General features: G+C 41.9%; 1 protein-coding gene across 5 annotated transcripts in view; it reads right to left on the bottom strand.

Annotated features, from left to right (window-relative positions):
• The window catches only part of mycbp2 (MYC binding protein 2), a 71,933-nt gene that overhangs the window by 20,551 nt on the left and 29,814 nt on the right, over positions 1 to 21,568 (bottom strand). For 2 of the 5 annotated variants that reach the window (XM_065962116.1, XM_065962114.1), the window contains exons 19-53: positions 20,740 to 20,859; positions 20,508 to 20,589; positions 19,460 to 19,577; positions 18,795 to 19,153; positions 18,451 to 18,623; positions 17,253 to 17,378; positions 16,871 to 16,998; positions 16,589 to 16,680; positions 16,342 to 16,476; positions 16,155 to 16,238; positions 15,964 to 16,060; positions 15,665 to 15,857; positions 15,003 to 15,277; positions 14,061 to 14,282; positions 13,765 to 13,956; positions 11,127 to 11,333; positions 10,887 to 11,024; positions 10,262 to 10,440; positions 10,022 to 10,164; positions 9,810 to 9,910; positions 9,508 to 9,726; positions 9,185 to 9,407; positions 8,202 to 8,320; positions 7,613 to 7,700; positions 7,422 to 7,471; positions 7,160 to 7,332; positions 6,858 to 7,002; positions 6,543 to 6,749; positions 6,257 to 6,312; positions 5,836 to 5,951; positions 5,540 to 5,637; positions 4,325 to 4,441; positions 3,569 to 3,709; positions 2,181 to 2,258; positions 238 to 462 (exon numbers count right to left, since the gene is read on the bottom strand). In XM_065962116.1, the coding sequence (XP_065818188.1) occupies positions 238 to 462; positions 2,181 to 2,258; positions 3,569 to 3,709; positions 4,325 to 4,441; positions 5,540 to 5,637; positions 5,836 to 5,951; positions 6,257 to 6,312; positions 6,543 to 6,749; positions 6,858 to 7,002; positions 7,160 to 7,332; positions 7,422 to 7,471; positions 7,613 to 7,700; positions 8,202 to 8,320; positions 9,185 to 9,407; positions 9,508 to 9,726; positions 9,810 to 9,910; positions 10,022 to 10,164; positions 10,262 to 10,440; positions 10,887 to 11,024; positions 11,127 to 11,333; positions 13,765 to 13,956; positions 14,061 to 14,282; positions 15,003 to 15,277; positions 15,665 to 15,857; positions 15,964 to 16,060; positions 16,155 to 16,238; positions 16,342 to 16,476; positions 16,589 to 16,680; positions 16,871 to 16,998; positions 17,253 to 17,378; positions 18,451 to 18,623; positions 18,795 to 19,153; positions 19,460 to 19,577; positions 20,508 to 20,589; positions 20,740 to 20,859 (5,219 nt within the window). Of the gene's footprint in view, positions 1 to 237; positions 463 to 2,180; positions 2,259 to 3,568; positions 3,710 to 4,324; positions 4,442 to 5,539; positions 5,638 to 5,835; positions 5,952 to 6,256; positions 6,313 to 6,542; positions 6,750 to 6,857; positions 7,003 to 7,159; positions 7,333 to 7,421; positions 7,472 to 7,612; positions 7,701 to 8,201; positions 8,321 to 9,184; positions 9,408 to 9,507; positions 9,727 to 9,809; positions 9,911 to 10,021; positions 10,165 to 10,261; positions 10,441 to 10,886; positions 11,025 to 11,126; positions 11,334 to 13,764; positions 13,957 to 14,060; positions 14,283 to 15,002; positions 15,278 to 15,628; positions 15,858 to 15,963; positions 16,061 to 16,154; positions 16,239 to 16,341; positions 16,477 to 16,588; positions 16,681 to 16,870; positions 16,999 to 17,252; positions 17,379 to 18,450; positions 18,624 to 18,794; positions 19,154 to 19,459; positions 19,578 to 20,507; positions 20,590 to 20,739; positions 20,860 to 21,568 lie in introns of all 5 variants that reach the window. The other 3 variants (XM_065962115.1, XM_065962117.1, XM_020652593.3) reach the window with 3 other exon arrangements.

The following is a 21,568-nucleotide window of genomic DNA, read 5'->3' as shown; positions in this document are numbered from 1 at the left end:
GGAAAAGATACAGAACACACACCCACACCCCAAATCATCTGGTGTATTACTATCAGAAAGAGAGATTACATCCTTTACATTCAAATCAATTCAGTTTATTAAAGAGGGAGCTCTTCATTAAGGCCACCAAGCAACCAACATTAGCTCAGGTACATTAGGTGATCTGAACAGACTGACTTATTCAACTGCAGCCACAAAAAAAAACCAAACATTGCATTATTTGGGGTGAGTGCGTACCTCGCCTATGGCCTTGACCTTGTTGCCAAGAACTAACATTCCAATGGGGATACCCCTAAGGTTTGGGCAGCTTCTGATGTTGTGACCAGAGGGGCCGGTCTTCACTACCTTATAAAGCCCCGGGCCGCCGCCCTGCCCTGCCCTGTTCTGCACCCGAATGGGGGCCTCGTGGGAAGGGCAGCTGCTCACCTCCTTTATGTTCTCCTCCGATTGGCCACTGACCTCCTGCAAGAGGTGAGAGCATGAATTAGAGCCAAAAAAAAAAAAAACAGGAACACAACAACATGCTGCAAAAAAAATTGTAAAAGATCAGGATAAGGTGTTGTCTATTTAAGTAGCTAAATATCGTGCTAAAGAGCTACTGGTAGCTGTGTAGCAGGGGGTTGTAAAAGATGTATGCTAAGCAGCCCTACTCATATATAAAATTTACGCGTTTAGGATTAGGCCTTTATCCAATATTTACTGAAGTTCCTCGAATTGCCTTGAAAGTGCCTTTTTGTTTGGCCTTCAAAGCTTTGAAACTTTTGTAGTTATTTGCATTCTTTTCAGAGAGTTAGATGAGACAACTCATACCAATCTCTTTCCTGCGTCACCGCTCGTGTATTTTATATTCACTGTACTAATACACAGACTGTATAAAAAAAGATGGATGACTTGACAGTTCCTCAAAAGTGAAGCTAAAACAAGCTTTCACAGCTGACTGGCTGCAGTGAAGGTTAACAGTTGGGACAATGGTCAAACTAGAAAATCGAAGTAAACGCCAAATACGTTTTTCTTTTGTAATTGCAGTAAGTTCTTATTATGCTGACTTAAGTTTGAGTGCTCACTTTTCTGGGAAGTTTAGTTTACATTTTTTGAATTGATGTTAAGAAAGTGTTATACTTCTGCGATTGACAGCTCTGTTGACAAATGTTGCTCCTGAGGCGCTGTGTGCACCGGACTAGCAGAGTAAGGGGGGGAACGGTGTGAGGGAACACACTCACACAGCAGGTCCCATGAGTGTCTGCTTCACACGACACAAAAATCTGTTACGCTGTGGAGTGTGCCGATCTTAAGGATCTTTGCAGTTTTATTGGTTTAAGTTTGGATGTGTTTTTTTGGGGGGGGGGGGGGTTATTAAAAAAGTGTGGGATGTCAGATCTGCAGCAACTCTGGCTTGAAATGAGGTCATCAAAGTCAGCACCTGTTGCTATTGTAGTATTGTGGCTTCTATTTTGGAGGTTGAGACCAGTCGTCCATCTTTATACACAGTCAATGGGACAGATATGCGAGTGCTATCATTTTTCTTTTTATCTAACTCTCATCAGAATGAAAATAACATTACCCAGAATATCAAACTGTTCCTCAGAACTACACAGCCATTTTTTAGATAAATAAAACTCTTGCATCTTCAACAGAAATATGTTATATTCCAAAAGTTTGTTTTGCCTCCGATATTAAAATGTAACTTTTGTATAAAAGCTTTTCTCAAAATGTAGGAGCCAGGTACTCAACACAAGAATTCAACACTCCAGTCAGCACTGCAGTGAAGTAGTTAAATGATTCACATTAAGTTGAACATTCACTCGTTTTCATACAGTCTAAGGGGAGGCATGCTATGAAATACAGGGTTACAGGACTGGATTTGTAAGACAGGCCTGTCAAACACCTCATGCAACAGACTGGACATTAGTATCTTCAACCCCATGCAACATTCAAGCTTGAACTGTTATTACTTCAAAAATCCAAAATGTGATCACTGCAGGAGTCTATGGGACAGTGGCTGCTGACATATGTTACTGTCACTAGAACAGACAACCATGCAACTGTGGGTCAACCTTTTACTTTAACACTGTGAGGAGGCTATAACGTCACAAGGGGTTCAAGAGGACAAGTAAAGCAACAGATAGATGATACGCTACGGGGCAGTCAAGCTATGTATCCCTCCTTGATATAGAACTCACCTGTGGTGGGAATTTAGTTAAAGGGGTCCACGACAAAAAGCCGATATCCCTGACTCCTTGGCTAGCGTTAAAGACATTCTGAGCAACAGATCGTAAGACAGTCAAGAAACAGTAGACGACTCCGGAGAGGAGGGAAAACAGGATGGGGGAAGACGCTTGTGTATTTTTTTGGAAGAAGGAAAAAAAATACTGGCTTGGTTCCTCTGTAAATTCCAGCTTCAGAGGTGATTTGAGAAGGTAAAGAAGAGAAGACGGACTCTGACTGGTGTCAGATTGGCCAGATAGTGGAATAGTGGATCCGTGACAAAAAGGAGGCCATGAGGAATACAGGCAAAGCCTGTCAAATGTTGGTACACTTTACAGTTAGTGTAGGATCAAATGCGTCGAGGGAATACAAAACCCAGTTGCAGGGGCAGAAAAAAGAATTGACACTTCACTCCAAACACCACAGGGTCAATATTTCCAAATCCACAACCAAATAAAGGACAGAGTTGAAACTTCCAAAAAAATTCCCCACTTGGATGATGTAGTGTGTCATGCTGTTCAGACAGAGACCTTACATGGAAGCCACCTAGCGCCTAAAGCATCCCAATGCACAGGTGGAATTGTGGAGCAGTAGAGGTACAATTTCCCTTGAAAACTTTTTGTTGACCAGTGATTGCTTCATGACAGAAAACCACCTAGAATTTTAAAATATCATCTTGAAGTATTTTTCCATTTTCTTAAAAAAACACCCAGTCTGCATTTGATTTGTGCTGCGTTTTATGGCGGTTTTTTCAGGCATGGAGCAAAATGTGAGGGAAACTCTTTAATCACATGCTTTGGTGTTTGAGTGTTTATGAATTGTGATTGAGAGGCAATGAGGAAACGAAGACTCAACAGTGCAGACTAAACCAACTTCACCACAGGATGAAATTGCTCCTTTACTACCGTTAATCATTGTCTGTCAATTCCTTGCATTGGGGTTCACTTCAATGCACTACACATATACTACCTAATGCATGTGACCATTGTTCAAGTGTTGTGTCCATCTAAACACATGATGGTCATGTTATGATCCATTTTCTGCATTAAAACATGAATTAATGCATGCAGGCTCCAGGCTGCTGTTCCTGTGCACAGTGTGTTAGTGAAAGTTTCATACTCAGTGCTGCTTTAGTAGTAATTCATGCAAGAGAATTTACAGTTATACTCTGGTTAAGTTCTTAATGCGCCATGCTTCGAGTGCATTTGGGGAATTGGTGCCAAACACCAGGAGACCTTGAAGAACCCTTATCATTAAACAACAAACTGGACCTCTGAGCTTTTCCCCAAATGAACAGCACAGGAGCCTCTGCCATTATCAAACTGAGACTGACCGCTCGCCCGGCAGGCCTTCTTCTACTTACGTCGGCTGGGACCAGTAGGCTCCTGCCCAGGTGCTGGTTAAAAGAGAGGCACCAGGCTTCAGTGTACCCATTCATGCTGGGAACATACTTCTTTACTGTTTCATCATTGAGCCTGAGCCATACACCATCATCATTGTGGATCTATGGGAAAACAAGCAACAGGGCAGAGCAGAGCCATGCCTTCCTGTTACCATGGAAACAGGATGGGCAGTGCCCTCACAAACACACATTCAGCACTTCTGAGGCTGCAGGAAAGTCTCAAGTCCAGATAGAGGAGAGAAAGTTGCAGTTTACAATTGATTTAGGTAAGATCTAGTGATGATAGTGGAGTGAAGGTATTATGCAGGACTGGCAACTATCCAGAATCTGTGTTGCCTAACAGTGCAACAAAAAACTAAAGGAGGGAAACAATTTGGATTTATACTGCCGGCATTCAAGCCTTTCATGTAGCTTCAGAGTGCTTTGCAAGAGTATGAAGCAAAATAAAGTAAGAGCAACAAATTGATAAGCTTTAAAAGAAAGAAGTTATCATTAATTTAGCGAGATTACAAGACAAAAATCAAAGAAGCCATTAAAAAGAAGACTTCTTAGGTCTAAGAATCCACAATAAAAGTTATGATTACAATACTTGTGATTTCATTCCTACTGATTTAAAGAAGAGTAGGCAAGAAAAAAAAAAAGAATTAAAGTAGAAAGTGCTGCAGCTACCATAAGTATATAACGTAAAGATATTCTGCCTGGTTTACAATCAATTACCTCGTCAATGAAAGTGATGGTGCCATTGACATGCACTATGCCTATCTGTTCACTCTGCAGCGAGGGGTGACTACGCACACGCAGGCCTGCGCTGTCCTTGGACACAAATTTGCGGACCTGAGAGAAGCAGAAGGGAGATGAAGACCGTGAGCCGCAGGAGCAAAGAATAGTAAGACAGTCAAAAGGGAAGAAAAAAAAAAGAAAAAGGGAAAAGTCAAGAAGGTGCAGCAGGAGGAAAAGAGGAAGCAGGATCAGTGACAGTTGGAGATTGCATGCTTTTCCTCACACAAAGCCCGCTTCCAAATACACACAAGAAAACAGCGAAAGAAGGGAAAACTCCAGGAGCTTAATTTTCAGTAGCAGCAGTTGTTTTTAAATTCATACTGGTGCTTGGAAAATGGAATTTATGACGCCAATACTTTTGCTTGTTTCCCCATTATGGATTGTAAAATAAAAAAATACCACAAGTTTCACAAAATGATGATGACTGCAACATGTCTGATGTTGGCTTCCTGGACAATTAGCATTTATTGTAACGTCCAAATTTCTCTTTTGATATTCCTCACAAACAAATTCTGCAGTTTGAATGGAAGATTACAGGCTGAGATACAGAGCCACTAGTGATTATTTTAAAATGCAAATTCAAACCATAGTAGAGTAAAAAAAAAAGTAAAATAAAAAAGCCAATGAGAATATTTTTAAATAAATGCCAGCAAAAAGGTAAAAGTCTGGCAGCCCTGGTTCAGTCTGCTTAGTTTTGTACAGATATCTGCCCCTTTATGCCTCACCAATTTGTCCACTTTTCTACAGAAACCTATCATCTTCCCCTGACAGCATCCAATCATTTTTTTTGTGTCCATTGCTTTTTATGGACCAGCATTTGTTCCGTTTGTCTGAGCAACAAACCAAAAGAAGGAGGTAGAAATGGCTAAAAGCTGCAAATAAAACAACTCTTATAACAAATAACTGAAAATGGCAATACCAACAACCTTTTCATAATTACAATAACAAGTCCTTGTTCAGGTGTACATATAGAAATATTGCTGAGTGAAGCGTTTAAGAGTTAAGTTGAAGTGTTAATAGTGTACCAGACAGGACGAGTTGTTTCAGTTCATTTGTATTTGGTGGGTGATTTCAAGCATGCATGCCTCACATATGTGTGTGTGTGTTCGCATGTTCATGCCACTGTTGGTTAATCAGACTAAGAAAGCTCACCTTGCTGGGCTGAGGTTCAGCCTTTGGTTTAACCATCTGAGTGCCAGGTGGGATCATGCCTTTGGGAGGATCTTTGACTTCAACCTCTAAACCAGCATCTGAAAGAAGAAACAGCTCACAGCTTTACACCTCGGTGCACCGTCCATTCGAATATGACAATTCATTAAAATGCATAGTAGCTGCCACAAGATACATCCCTTTAAATAATAGTTATCTCTGTGTTCCCTTTATTAACAGTACAGGGAAATACTTCAGGAGAAACAGAGTTATTCTAACAGACTTCGACAGCCACGTACCTATTTCAATGCCATCTATGGTGACATGGATTGTATAGAGGCCTACAGCTCCCGGAGTCCAGTTCGCGCTGTAGGTCCCATCAGTGTTGGCACGAATCAGCATGTTCTCACTGGGTCTGTGTGGGATATAAATAATTAAATAGAATCTGAATTGGTTCTTGTTTTTTTTAAGCTTGAGAGGCGGCTGTGGATTCGAGAGTCGAGCATCTCTCACTGGAATGTCAGGGCTTCGATCCCACGCTCCTCCAGCAACATGTCCCATGTGTCCTTGACACACAGACACTCAGCCCCGAGTCCTGCTGCATCGGCGGCAGCGTATGAATGTGTATAAATGAATTTGTTAACACTGATGACATACAAGCCCCTGCCATCAGCGTGTGAATGTGTACGTGTGGCACCATTTACTGTCTCGCTAACTTACCTCTTTGGTGTTGGGGAGGCAAAGCGCAGCTCTTCAAATGAGTAGTTTTCATATGCCTGAAATAGACAAAGAGCAGAAGTATGAAGGTACAAACAAAGTTGTGGGTCGACCAAAATATCTATCCAATTTTGGAAACTACAAAAAGTAAGCCATGTTGATGTTCACTGAACCAAAACCGTATCTATTAACAGGTCAATCAACCCCTTGGAAACATCGTGAAATATGTTTCTATAGTCATCACAGGTGAGATGCTGAGTGAGTTCAGGCCCTGACACATGAGGCTGACCTTCATCATGGTGATCGCAATGTATCGAGCCTCTTTCACGATCATGGGCTCGTACGTGGCCTCCAGCTTGGGCATGGGCAGACCTCCAAAAGTCAGGTCAGGGCCAGAGGACGAGGGAGAGGAGCTTCCAGGTAAACGCTGCAGCTTCTTCATATTGTCAGGCTGCATCGACTTCTTCTGCGAGACAGGCACAGCCTTTACCTCCACCTGAGGATTCAAGAGGTAAGAAAGTTAAGTCAGAGGTAGTAGTGAGTGGTTTCATTTCTATAAATATTTATCTCACAGAAGCAGAAAAGCCATAACACTCGTTCTGACCTTCATGTTGGGGACATGCACCACATCCCCATACTGGTCTTTGGTCTGTACGACTACAGTAGCTGGCCATCCACAGCGTATGTCATCTTTGTTCAGGATCAGAGATGTCTTCTGGGGGTCTGCGTAGGAGTCTGGCTGCAGCCACCTGGACGGGAGAAAAAAGAAAAAACAAGAGAGAGAAGGTATTCAATTGTTATCTTTTAACAAGTGAAGCACAGCAGAAGTAAAATGCACAAAAGGGAAAATGCACAGTTGATATTTTGCTCTGGTCAGGATGAATAAGAGAGACTGTGCACATTCACCTAGCCAGACGTCCTCCGCTGGAGTTCTGTACACAGGTGATGAAGTCCTCAAGGAAAGAGTGCTCGTTGGTTTGGAGGTGCAGGGGGAGATTCCCCTCCAGGGCTTCCAGGATGGTTGGGGAGTGAGACAAGGCCAGACCCTTCCCCAGGATCCCTGAGTGGGACTTACACACCTGGGTGAGGTGAAAGGAAATAAGAATTATGTAGGAGGAATGTGTAGACGTCCTTTTTGAGTGAAAATAATATTAAAGAGATGCCACACCTGAAGAGAGGCTTCCTCGAGAATCTCCAGATCCTCCTCCAATTCATTGCCTAGAATTAAAAATACAAGAACGAGCAATGAAGCTAAGGATGGTTCATTTACTCCCAGTGTTTACAACTTGAACAGCTCAAAAAACAAAAGGTTTTCATGAAATAAAAACAACAAAGTCCCACATCCAGTGTTTTCCATACCTATAGGAAGGGCCAGATCTTTCTTCATCAGAGCTGCAGCACACACACTGCCCAGGTAGGCCAACTCTTTCTCAAGCAGGATGGTTCCCTAAAATGATGCAACTGTTTTAATAATGTTGGTACCATTCTTTGTGTTATTATGTTTGTGTCTGGGTAGGTTCTCAGTCATCCAGGTCATGGCAGCTAGAAATGTAAGCCTCTGTGCTAATGCTAATGATCCACAGAGGCTTACATTTCTAGCTCCGTCCACCAGATTTAGAAGTGATGAAGCCTTTCAGAGGAGAGATGCAATGTCTTTAAGATCTTCAACCAGTCCAGTAGCCTTTGGATTAAGCTTTGAATATTATGTTTGTGCATATTTATTTTGTTTTTGTTGAACTCTTGACCTTATTGAAAATGAGGACATGCACTCCATGATCCTTCAACATTAAAACAAAGGTTGAATGAATGAACAAATGTCTACACATATATATACATAGGTTTATAAAGAAGGTGGTTTAAGTCAGAGTAAGAATTGTTTCTGCCTGGATGAATGCAAAACATTCACATTTTACCAATAACAAACTGAGTTCTGAAAGACTGTGTGTACCTCATCAGGACCAGGGTTGAATTCATATCCAACCGCCACACACTTGAAGCCATAAAAGCAAGCTTTCTCATCTTTGACGTAGTCTGAGGCCGTTTCCAGCGAGAACAGAACTTCATTTCCTGAAAGCAGAGATGGAAAAAATGTAAGATGGAAAGAGAAACGGGTGGGAGCAGTTTTGCAGGTAATTATTGGTAAGCTAATGGCTGCATGCTGCTGCAGGGGAGGATAGTAAAACATCATGAACAAGATTACAGCACATTCGAGAACAATAAAAGATGAATGAACTACCACTGAGTTCCAGGAATTATAGTTTAACACTTAATTCATGCTACATTTATGTTCCATATTTTATCCTAATTATTATAAAATGTTTGCCTTTCATTTCTTGGTGTAGCTCCTGGCTTTCTTAGTTTTTTTGTTAATACAGCAAAGGGAGCTTTGGGCAGCCGAGTCTGCTATTTTTGTATCCTTTCAGATATGTAGCATCCCAGACTGTGAACTACAAAGCTCTTGAGAGGGTGAGAGGAAGTGCTTCTGCCTTACAGGCGGAATTGGAGGCTGAATGTTGCCTGGGAACAACACGCTACCTCCTACCCAGATTGTGATTAGAGATGACAAATATTCTCTCCTCATTGCACAGCTATAGGTAGTGGACAAAAACAACCGAAATGCAGAATATACCTGATACTTTTAATAAATTCACCTTTTGGTTACAAGTCTGACAAGCACCGTAAATTATAGAAGAAATGTTACATGCAATTGAAGAGCTGATGAACTTAAACATCAGGCAAGTGCAACATCTTGAGTTTCTTGCTCAATATCAAATCATGCTTCTTAAGTACCTAACAGCACAAAGCTACATTTGTAAATTTGTACTTTTGTATCTTGAAAAAAAAGGTAATGTCTTGATTCTTACATCAAATCTTCGACTTAATAATTGTTTCTCTCATATCTGTTGATAAATGTTTAAAGGCCTGTCTTACCTGGCAGAACTAGGACGGTTGTTGGCCAGCCTGTGGAGCCGGAGAACTTCTTGAGCTCAGTCCAAGTGTTGATGGTGTCATGGATCAAAGGTTTACCCCCCAGGCTTGACAGGTGGAGGATCCGGCTGGGGATGAGCAGGCGAAGGACGTCTTCTGGCTGTGCAGTCCCACACTGAAGATCAAATTCAATGGTGGTCCAGCGGACACAGTCGGGAAACATTACCTGAGACAAGATGAGAGGCAGAAGATTAGGTAACGTGTTGATTATAATTCTGTCTTCTTTAGTTACTTCTGAAGCCATGAGCGTGTGATGGAAACCCTACCCTGTATTGAGTGACGCCGGCTTGTTTGTAAGGGTGGTCACTCTCTATGACCGAGTAGTGGTTGGAGGTGGTGCACGCTGACAGGCCCTGCTCAGGCTGGTTGCCGGTCGTGCTGTCTGTTGACTGGTTGGGGTTGAAGGTGGGAGGGGCATATTTTTGGTTGAGGGCAGAGACAGCGGGTAACAGCTCCTGAACGAGACCAAAGACCTCAACAGCAGCCTGGAGGAAAAAGAGGAAGGGCCACTTTCAATAAAACAGCAAAATAATTAGTGATGAAATGTTTGTAATCTTATATGTCCCACCTTGGGCACAGAAGCAGCTACAGGGCCGATGTAGGCCAGGATGAGGGGCAGGAGCATGGAGAACAGACTGGAGGAACTTAGCAGCTCAGGTATATCATCCACTGGAGATAATTAATGAAACAAATTAAAACAGATAAAAGGTCTATACCATTAACAATGGCTTTTTCTATTTTTGGCTTTTTTTAATACAGGTGTGAGTTTGTGGTGCTTACCATCAACAGCAAAAGCTCTGTGGAGCAGGTCCTTAGCAGCTCTGACCACAGCACTGACCACAGACAGAGCTCTGCTACAGTTCTTGTCCTCCTCGTTGGCTTTGCTCAGCAGCTGAGACTGGAGATCCCCGTCATACTCACTCCTTCAGACGGAAGAAAACATTTTAAGTGAAACACCGACCAAATACTTCAGTGGCCTACAAAAAAATCATAAAAGAAAACGACTGGCTTTGTGTTCACCTGTAGTAGAGAATCTGAGGGATTTGTCCTCTGGTCTGGTTGGTCCCGTTGCTACTCAGACTGCAGGTGCTGAATGTGAAGGACACGCCATCAGAGCACTGCACCGTGGTCATGCCTCCATCTCCGTTAGCTGTCCGGCTGCCGTAGTTTCGCAGCCTGACAGCATACTTTACCCCCTCCTAAAACAGAATGAATGAATCAGTGAGATTATATGAATTCAAACCTTAACCAACACAAAGTAAGCAACATTTTTCCCCAAATCATTATTTGGAAGAAAGAAAAGGCTGTGCAGTTACGGAGAGAATAAACAGTCTGCAATGAAAAGTGTTTCAGCAAATAGAGCTTTTCTTGAATCCTGTTTTTTCCCTCAATATCCCTGTTATCCTTTTATGTCGCAATATGCATCATATCAAATGCTCATTGACTATAAACATACACTACAATAAAAGGCAGATGTGTGTTTCAGTGAATGCATATTGCCATGTTTGGGGACAGTTCAATAAGTTTTCTAAATTGATGAAATGAAATTAAGGAGCAAATTTAAACAAATAAATGGTAGAAATAGCAAGAATTTAAATTGCAGAAGCATTACATAAATGTTTTCATTCCTAGAGATGCTACATACCTTGAGTGGCACAGCTTTGTCCATGCGTATCTCTGCAATGTCAGTGGGAGTGTCATCCGTGCTGTAGGTGCCCTTCACCAGCTCTAAGGATGTCCATCTGTGAGAATGTGCCGAGTCCCCTGGGTGCTCTGTCTGCGCCTGGGGAACAAGGTGTGAAGACGATAAAGTCATATAAAAACTGGTGCAGCAATAATACCAGAAACACATCGGTATGAACTGAGATGATCTTTCATCACTTACATCATCAGCCAGCACCTCTAGTTCATACTCGTGGATGCCCCCTCCTCCGTACACGCAGACGCCGACCAGCACAACGCCCGGCTTGTCCACCGTCATACAGATGGCATCCGGGGAGCCATTGCCTGTGTTCCAACTGCGGCCCTGGCTTGTTTTGGTGAAACGGTTTGGAGATGCTTTCACAGAGTGAAGCGAGTTCAGCCCATCAACCTAATAAACACGGACACAAAAAGACATGTAGCCAAAACATGCTGATATAACCACACAGGGCTGGTTGGAACATTTATGGGAGGAATAAAATGCCTTCACTGAAAAATTCTGCTTCCAATTGCTTGTCTTGCTTTATATTTTATGTGTTTTTTAATGTCTTATTCTCACAGACTTTAATTTTAATGGACAAAGCCAGAGTGACGTCAACCATCTGTTCCTGCAGGGGGGCTTTGGACTCCCATCGGTGGCTGTCTGTCACCATGCTGAATATGCTGTCTCACCTTAACAGCAGACAACCTAACCACAGGCTGAGAGCTGGAGCTGAGGCGGGTTTTAAGCCTCTTGACATTCTGTTACATCGTGCCCACCTGTCAATCAGGTCAGCTACGCGTCTTATTGTGAATAACGCTTATCCTTTATGAAATCAAAACGGATGAGTCATTAAATATTCAGTGTATACAATGTGTGCCGATAAAAGATATGAGCTAATCAGACTGATTTTGTTATTTTAATACCAGGCTGTAAACATGTTCATTTCTTCTGTAAAAACTGGCTTTTTAGAATGTATGTGACTTTTGGTGCTTCTGCGGCGAGCCTCAAACGGACACTTGATGATGTGTATGATTTCGGCTTCATTTTTCTTGCTTGATAATGCTTCTATGTACAACTGCTCATTGTTTGTTGGAAAATATGTCGACTGTGCAGCTGTCTGTCTTTGCCAGAAAACCCTTTTTTTTTTCCAACATGCTTGTTATGATTAAATATAAAACAAAGAAATCCTGGAAAAAAAACATCAGCATCTTCCTTTCTAATGAGAAACAATAAAAAACATTTTTTTTTTTTAAAAATCATACAAAAGGGCAAGCATGGCAATATGGAGGCGAAAACATCTTCATAAGTTGCATTTAAACTAAGGAGCTGCAACTTAATGTTAAGTTAAGATGTCTAACTGATAGAAAAAACAAGACATGTTGATCCTTGGTGTGGAGTACCCTGACTCTACTGTAGAAAATAAAAACATCCTGTTTTGGAATATGTTAAGAAATACAAACTATCACATATATTTTTATATCTGCCTACTGACTACAGAGAGCCAGACACAACTGCAAAGGGACACATCCAGGAGCTCTGGGGAGTAAGAGTTGTTTCCCTGACAACAGACAGTTGGGTGAAAATCAGTGCAGTCAAGGGCTGCCGTCTAGCGAGTGTTACCATGGCAATGAGACCTAAGAGTGCTGACTGAAGTACATGGGTATGCATGTGAACAGAGAGAGAGCAGGGTTACGTAAAAGAAAAGGCGCAGGAGAAACATCACACCCCCCCATTTAATGACTCAGCTCGTCCTTAAACACCCCCCACCCCCCCCCCCCCCCCCGTCTTTGTTCCTGTTGTTTAGCAAAAGTAAAAACACCACCTTTTTAACAGGTAAAGCTTTCACTATGAAGTTAGTGTGATAAACCAAGGGAATTTAAGTCGAAGGATACGGCAAGAGGAAGAAAAGAATGAGGACAGAGATATAGTTTTGGCATGTGTTCCTATACACAGAACATACCCAGAGTCTAAATGTTGATTAATGACTTTCTTGTCTGAATCTAGAATATTGTCTTTCATCACAGCAGCTCCATTTGTCACAGGAAATTAAAGACATGAAACTGTCTGGCTGTGTTGGATGACCCACTGGTTCCTTACAAATACATCCCACTCTGAGCTTTCATACGCACAGAGACACACACTCAAGCTGACATGTCGGCAGAGTGGAGGGGAAGGCGCCCATCAGAAGAGGTGATTAAGCATTGACCTATTGGAGGATAAACAAAGAACATTTCCCGGCATTGCTCCTCTTGCTCCAAAGTACCTCCACTAGTTTTTTGTTTCGCATCCGCCCTGTCCTAAGTATGACTGCGCTCACTCTCACTCTCTTGACCCGCCGTGAGACAAACCACTTTGCAGGAAATATTAAAGATCAATAGATTAGGTTTATAGATTTTTTAAAAATAAACAGCTTAATAAACAGTGTTTTATTTTGAACATAAAATTCTATTTTTATCAAAGAAAAGCTACAGCACAAAACATTTGTTTTGTTGTCAATTATTCTAAAAGAAAGAAAATGGGAATCTGCCAAATCAGCCAATCAGTGCATCTCTAACAGTTATCGCTCATATTCACTGTTCAGAGAATGGTTGAGGACAAAGACAATGTTGTTTGTCTAGATTCTTTGAGCAGCTTTTTATTTGATGGAGCATTTTGCACTTTAAAGCGGTCGACAGACGCCTGTACCAAATGGTGTAACAGTACTGTAGAACAATCACAATGATAGGAGTTAAAACAATAGAAGAATCCGTCTATTCAGCCCAGAAGATCGACAGTACATAATGTTAAGTTGTGGAGAATGTATGGGTGTGTATACGAGTATTACTATGAGTTCAGTTACCTCAGAGCCCAGGGCCGAGGCAGTGAGCTCAGAGACGATGGAGGCCAGCAGACCACAGGTGTTGGAGACCAGGTGTGGAGAGAACAGCTCCACCTCTTTCCTCAAACTCTTCCTCACAGGCAGCACCACGATCACCAGCATCTTCTCCAGCACCTCCCGGAAACTGGTCATGCCCATCAAGTTCTCCTCGGTCTAAGTGAGAAAAAGATGAGTAAAAGCGTTTTAATTTTTTACGCTGTTTGATGTATTTTTGATGACAACACCTGCTGTACAGTATCTGTCATCCACAAACTCACATGGCTTAGTTTCTCCATATGGGCCACCAGCAGGGGGAAGCGGTGAGCAAGCGCCGAGTCATTCTCTGTGCTGACTTGTTTGACCAGTGAACGCAGCAGCACTTCCCCGTCATATGCAATGGGCAGGATGGAGGTCAGTTTTACGGACGTGTTGCACAAAGCCGACATCACAGCCGCCAGCAGACGGCTGCTGGATGTGCGGAAGTTGGCCTCGGCAATGTCCTACAAAGAGGCAAGGACAAGGATGAATCTCTGATTGTTACCTGAACATTTGCAAAATCTAACAATCAACAACTGCAAACTTTGTTAGAGTGTTCCTCTAACCCCTTAATAACTCAAATGTCAACTACATATAAGAGAGCCTGCTGAATTAAAAAAAAAAATCTCAAGCACCAATCTTTAGATCATATTAATTACTGATAGTTGAAAGACAGAAATGTATCAGTCAACTGTTTTGATTATCATCTCTCATTTTAATTATAAGGACAAATGACGAGCTAAAATTAGACACAGTCAGATCTCTTATCATACTTCAGATTATCACAAAGAATGTGGTGAATTAGGCAGGTGGTTGTTTTCTCCTCGAAAACACTGATGTGATATTGAAGACCTTTTCTAAATTGTGTGATTTTCCCATGTTGTGCTGTTTTAGTTGTTTTTTCAGTGTTTTGTGATTTTGTACTGCTGCTACCATGACCAGTTGTCTCCTGTAAAATAGATTTTAATCCCTATATGACTTCATTTTTGAATAAAGTTAAAACAAATAAATGAACAGGCATAGGTTTTGGGGTCTCAGACAGTTTCATTAACAAAATAAGCCATTTCAAGACACCATAGGCCTTTAGAGCGTGTCAGAACAGAACAGAAACTTTTTTAATTAAGATAATTCTGTAAATAGTTTCTTTCTTCTCAAAAACAATGAAAAGGTCTGCGGTCATTTACCTGGTCCAGGCAGTTGAGCAGGTCACAGAGGCAGGCCCACTGCAGAGATGGGGTGGGGTAGAAAGAGTGGAAGCAGGCGGTGAAGGTGTTGTGGCACTCCTGCAGCACAGCCTCCAGCAGGGTCAAAGGCTGCGACAAGTAGCCCTGAGGGTCGTTGTCCAGCTTGGTCAGGCAGTTGTCCATGCCTTCTGACAGGATCTTCTTCAGCAGGCTGCGAGTCTTACCCACGCATTCTGCCAGCTTGCTCGACTCCTCCACCACAGCTTTGGTGCTGGCTGAAAATCAAACAACGAGAAAGCGATTATAGGTGTTAAAAGGAGCTACGATCCAAATAAATGGAAATCGTGTCAAATGTAGTTTTTGAAAGAATAACACACTGATGTTTATATCTTTATATTTGTGAAAAATCAAGAATATCTACTGTAGTTTTTATAGTTTTAATATTTTCTCGGCCACAGACCCAATAAAAGTTTATTGCATAACATATCATTTTAATGCCAGGATGGGTATTGTTATTCTGTCAGAAAGTAAAAGCAAGCTCCCTGCTCATTGTCATACACCTTTAAATGCTCAATAGATGCTCCACATGTGTTTTCTTTTTACAAAGAACAACATATTATACTGACCAGGATATACTGCCTTTGTGTTAGCTTTGTCTTTACCAGCAATGGGGAAGATCTCACAGATGTAGACCCTGAGCAGGCGGAGGCAGCAGGTGCCAACAAAGCGCAGCCTCTCCAGGTCCAGCAGGGTGGCGGTGTACTGGAAGCCCTTCAGCCCTCGCAGCTCCTCCACACCCAAAACCAAGGTGGTCCAGCTCCAGTGGAGGATACTCAGAAGGGACTCGAAACACTCCTTTACAGGGAGACAGAGGTGGAGCGTCACAAACAGCGCTGTGAGAAAAACCAGTGAGCGGGTGAAAAACAAAGAGAGGCGGTGTAAACACAGAGGCCGCACTCACCACTGAGACTGTGCGAGCGAATGAGCGTTTCAGGATGTGGACTGGTTCACTGGTCTGCTGTTTCCCTTTGGATGCATTGCCATCATTTGAAGGAAGCCTAACAGTAACGCATAGAGAAACCAGTAAAATTATTTAATTGAAAAAAAGGGTTGCATCACAGATAACAAAACAAAACAAGAAATCTGACTTGCCTGTAAAGTAGCTGAGGTATCTGACCCGCATTAACATCTGTGCCGTTGTTTGACTTCTTGGAGCTTTTGAACTGAAAGACCACACTGAGGGGAAGAAAAAAAAACAAAGACAATATTTAGAAATTTAAACAGCCAATTTTAATTGACATATTCTGATTTATTATGAATAGTCTAAAATAGGTGTTACCCATCATCAGTAGTAATGGTAGCCTGTCCATGGGAGCCACAGTCACTGCTGGGACCAGACACTCGAGCCCACGCCACATACCACCAGCCCAACTGCAGCAGCACCGGCTCATCAAACATCATTGCATATTTCTCCCTGAAAACAAAACATTTGAAACATTAAAAGCTATAAAAAATTATCTTTTTTTTTTTTCCTGTAAGAGATTGCATTAAAAAGAAAGGGGAAATTAAATCTTTTAAGCTTTTACCTGGCAGCACAGTCATAGGCTAGCACATCTGTCTCAGCCAGCAGATCACCGTCAGTCTCGTGGTCACCCCCGTCAGGTCCCAGCTCAAAAAGCTGCACAGCAACAAAGCCAGAGTAAACATATTGTAAACACTTTTTGTTTTTTTGGCAGCGTAGCTATTTGCAGAAGCAGAAAATCTGGATGAAGCGTCAGCCCTGATGCAAAGCAGGTGAATTCTAAAACGTCCACCTCAGGAAAAATCCCTGAACTCCACATTTCATTAATATTTCACATACGGCTTACCTTGATCTTTGCAGTGTACTCCCCTCTTCCCCCGAACAGGCCCAGCCCACCCAGCAGGATGTCTGCATCAGCACAGAAGCGGATGGCCTCCACAGAGTGGGCTGAGTAACCCCAACCACCACCGTGACCTACAGAATCACACATGGAGTAAATGAATCAAGGTACACAGAAGCTGTTTGATCCACCTTTGGTTGAGGATCGTAAACTTGTCTGACCTAAGAATGTATCCCTCACATACACATCAGATATTGACCAGTTGGAAAGTTACCTTGACTTGATATGTTTACAACATCAGATCAAATCCTTATAAAGCCAAACACATCACCCAGTGCACTACATCATACATCATTTACGTTATCCTGTAGAGAGAAAGGCCACTTACTCTCAAAGCGGTTCACCACACTGTAGTCCTCTTTAGAGTAGACCTTCATCACCGCCTGGGTTTCTTCCTCTGCGCTGGCTACACCCATCTTTAGCTCTTGCATGGCTGCCAGTGTATCCAGGCAACCTATGTGAACAACCCAGTATGAAACTATTAGTAGTGAACATATATGATTGATTGTCTGTGTTGCTGTTAAGTCTGATTTGATCTTTCTTTTAGGTGCTGCAGAACAGGAACCAGTTTGAACGGAGTCAGGCATGTTGAACTGTTTAACTTTTATCATGTTGCTTTTAATATTTTTCCTGTATAATACATGACATGAAATATGCATAAGCTTTACATTCCTGCAAACATTTATTCATATGTTTGGTGTAAGAGCAATTCCCAAAAACAAGAATTAAAATAGAATTAAATGGGATATAATATATGATATAATAGATCTTTTTCCTCATAGTCCACTGCACAGCTCCTACATTGCACCTTTTGTACATTTTGTGTTTTTAATACCTGATATTTTACATTTTTAAATCATATTTTATATATTGTAATAGCTTCTTATACTGTATTATTTAAGTTGTTGCTAGTTCTGCGTTATTTCCTTGTTAATTGCTTAGCACCAATACGCCAAGTCAAATTCCTTGTATGTGTAAATGTACTTGGCAATAAAACCCGATTCTGATTCTGATAATTTAACTATGATGTCACAGATACTAGGACAGCTCACTGAGACATTCATTTATGTTGACATGTCTAACCAACAAATGTCATGAAAAAAGAAATAAAATGAACAAGTTTTAAACCATGAACTAAAAGATAAAAATCTTTCAAACAGGATTCAGACTAATGAGCTACTACAGATGGAGTTAAAGAACTAAAGGGTTAAGATAGATGGTGAGACACTGACTATAATAGAGCCTGATGCGAGGGGGTGAGTTAAGACACAGATGGTACATTTACCATCGTCATTTGTTCATTCATAAAAGATGAATGTGAACAAAGACACTTTGCGGGGACGCCTGTGGCCGTGTGGTTAGTTTGCAACCCCATGTACAGAGGCTTTAGTCCAGGACGTGGGCGACCTTAGTTCAAATCCAACCTTTCCTAAATATCATTCCCCACTCTCTCTCTCTCCCAGACTGCCAATTCTATCCACTGTGTCACTCAAATCATGGCACAAAAAGACACTCTGCTGAATTACCGAGGATGTGTAGGGCTCCGTGAGAGCGAGTAGTGGTGGCGTGGGATCCTGACGGTAACGCCAGCTCTGGGCTGAGGATGCTACAGCGGGCCTGGAGGTCTGTAGCAGAGGGCATCCTGGCATCAGCTATCACCGAGTTGTAGCACAGCATCTCTCTTGAGGCTGGAAGGAACCTGAAAGAACACAGAGAGACATATTCAAAGATTAAATATAGAAGGGGTTAAATATTGTAATCACTGAACACCTTTTAATATACATTTAAACTGGGATTATAAAAAAAAAAAGAGTTTATTTCAAATCAAACCAAAATGTCTGAATTTGGTCTGCAATACCCTTGGACTGACCTCCATATGACATCATACACAGGGTCCAAACACAGGCCAAATCCCTGCAGGTCCTCCTGCTCCGAGTCATTGAAGGTTCTGCAGCTTCCGTCCATTTTGTTGATAAGCAAGCATTTAAATGGAGGCGGCTCAGACACAGAGGAGGGCACGAGGCCAATGATGTGTTTGCTGGCAAAGATCTCTGATGTAGCGAGGACATGGGAGTTGATAAGAGCCTCATCGATACGTAGGAATGTCTGGTCCCCGCTGGCGCCGATCCAGGTCGCCTTCCGTCCATATTTGGCACCGATGTTGGGCATGGGAGACGGCTTGGCATTCCAGTAGGGCATGTCTAGGATGGGCCGGCCCAGCTGCCCTTTCTGAAGAAAAAAACAAACAAACAGATACACTCTCTCAACTCAGGGTCAATTATATTAAAATAGGTATTTTGAAGTACTTCAATTAACCAGAAGAAAGAGTAATATATAACATATTATATCAAACATGTAAACAGATTTTACAGGCAGGTAGAGTTGTTAATATGCCATACTGTGTTCAGAGTTGGAAATGTGCAAATACAGCGTTTACATAGACATGTCAAGAACTGCCATAATTATTAATTGCATGACTTGAATTCTGCACCCTCTTAAAAAAAAGCAGACGACTGCAGACGGCATCAATCTTACCGAGAAGCTTCCAAATGTGAAGACCTGCCCATCCATGAGGAGAACAGCTGTGTGGTTGCTGCCTGCCGTCACCTGGACACTGGGACCCGGCAGGGCCTGCACCAGAGTTGGAGAACCCCTGACAGGAAGAGAAATCTAGTTTAGGCTGTGTGATTTATGCAATTCAAAATACTCCAAATGATGTAAAAATCTGCGCTCACATTTCTTAATCTTTAAACAATCGCTCTTAGTTAGCTTGTAACACGTTCGTTCATCAAGAATAAACCTTCCTGCTCTGTAGTATTATGGGTAATGTAGTTTTTCTATGTAGTCCTGAGTCCACTGAGACTTATCATTACCCTTCCCTTTTTGTGTTGCAATAAAGTAAGTTGCTTTAATTAAAGCGTTCAATGCGGGCTGCGCTATTGATCCAATTCTCATCATTAGTGCAATATGAGCATCACCTATAAACGGATTGCATAAGTTTAAACTTATCACAAAAAACAAGCAGGGCTGTCTCAATCAACATGTCTGTGTGAAAGTGTTCTAGCTGATGGTTTTCTTCTTCTAAAATGTTAACTCCACGAGTTTGAATGTGTTTGTTGTTGAAACTGTGTGTTGTTGCGATTCTTGGCCACGTCTCCCTTTGAAAAAAATATATCTCTGATCCCAATGGGCTACGTTATGATTATTGGATGGTTGCCTGGGTATAATTGATAATGCTTTCGAAACCATTTGATACATTAAGATGAAGTGTTATCCATTTTTCATAGTGTGAAAAAATAAGCTTTTTTGGAATTATTTTGAATTAAGGAGAGACACATTGCAAACACTGGTATTTTGAAAAAACAGATAGAACAGCAGATAAACAGAAAAACAACTCTGAGATATAACTATTATGTACTCTATTACTTGTTTATTTATCACACTTAGTCAATGTTATCCGACGTTGCATATTTTTCTCGTATCATGCAGGTCTTCTTTTCTTTTTATCACATATTACAAATCATTTCTCTAGCGTAAACATATCACGTTAAGTAAAATACCAGTAAGACAAAAGAAGCAGTACCTGGAGTTGACATCTCCATGTCCCAGCTGCCCATGTTGGCCATAACCAAATGTGTAGACATCTCCATTCTCCATGAGCACCACTATGAAGCAACATAAACACCACTGTGGTTACCTCTCTTTCTTTACATCAAGTTAAGCAGAGTTGGTTAGAGGCAGTGTTCTTGAAACAATAGGCAGACAAAGAAACCCTGGTGCCGGACTAGAAGCAGCCATGAGGGTCATTAACCCACCTGAGTGGTGAAATCCGCAGCTGACCTGCACAGCTCTCATCTCACAGTCAAATCTCACGGCCCCTGGAGGGTAGGTGGTGATCTTGCTGGCATCCTTCTCGCCACGCTCACTGCTACCATCTACGAGTCAAATACACAAATCAGCACATTTGATTGGGGAACAGGGGGAGGGGGAGGTTTTAGTGGCAACGTCAGACCGCAGAGGTTGGGGGGGGGGTCTCCGTCCAGTCCTGGAAAATGGAGCTGGAGAGAAAAGAGGATTGAAAAGAAAAAAGGTGGGAGAAAGGGGAAAGCATGCTGGAAAAAAAACAAAAACGAGGGAGCAATACCTCTATGACAAAAGGCTTTTGGCAACCAGTCCCAACACTGAGTGAAAGTTTCTTTAGCCCATCATTAGAATTTCTTTAAACATCATTCTGTTTTCAAAGTGAAGGAGGGGATCTGGTTTACCCTGAGCCCTGTGCATGAGGTCACAGCTGTGGTTTGTGAGTGGGGACATTGGAGAGAGACCCATGCAGTACAGTGCATACAAAGACTGTCAATACCTTTTTGGACCAGGAACCAGCACATTGTGGTCTACTGTACTTCTAAAACTGAGGCAAGCCAGATGAGATAACTGCTTTAGGCTTTATTTGGCAGTAAATAAAAACTTGACAGTGGCTGGTTCATGGGCCAATACGATGATAAGGTAGGGTTTAAGGTTTTACTTGATGACACACTCCCTATGTGAGCGTAAAAAAACAGAAATCATTTAGAGATAAAGGGGAATTCACAAACAGAAACATCTGTATTGTTCATATAGAGCGTTCATTCCTCTTCATGAAAAACC

This window comes from Labrus bergylta, chromosome 13, assembly GCF_963930695.1.
Source record: "Labrus bergylta chromosome 13, fLabBer1.1, whole genome shotgun sequence".
NCBI classification, from domain to species: Eukaryota; Metazoa; Chordata; class Actinopteri; order Labriformes; family Labridae; genus Labrus; species Labrus bergylta.
This window is presented reverse-complemented; position numbering and strand designations above follow the sequence as displayed.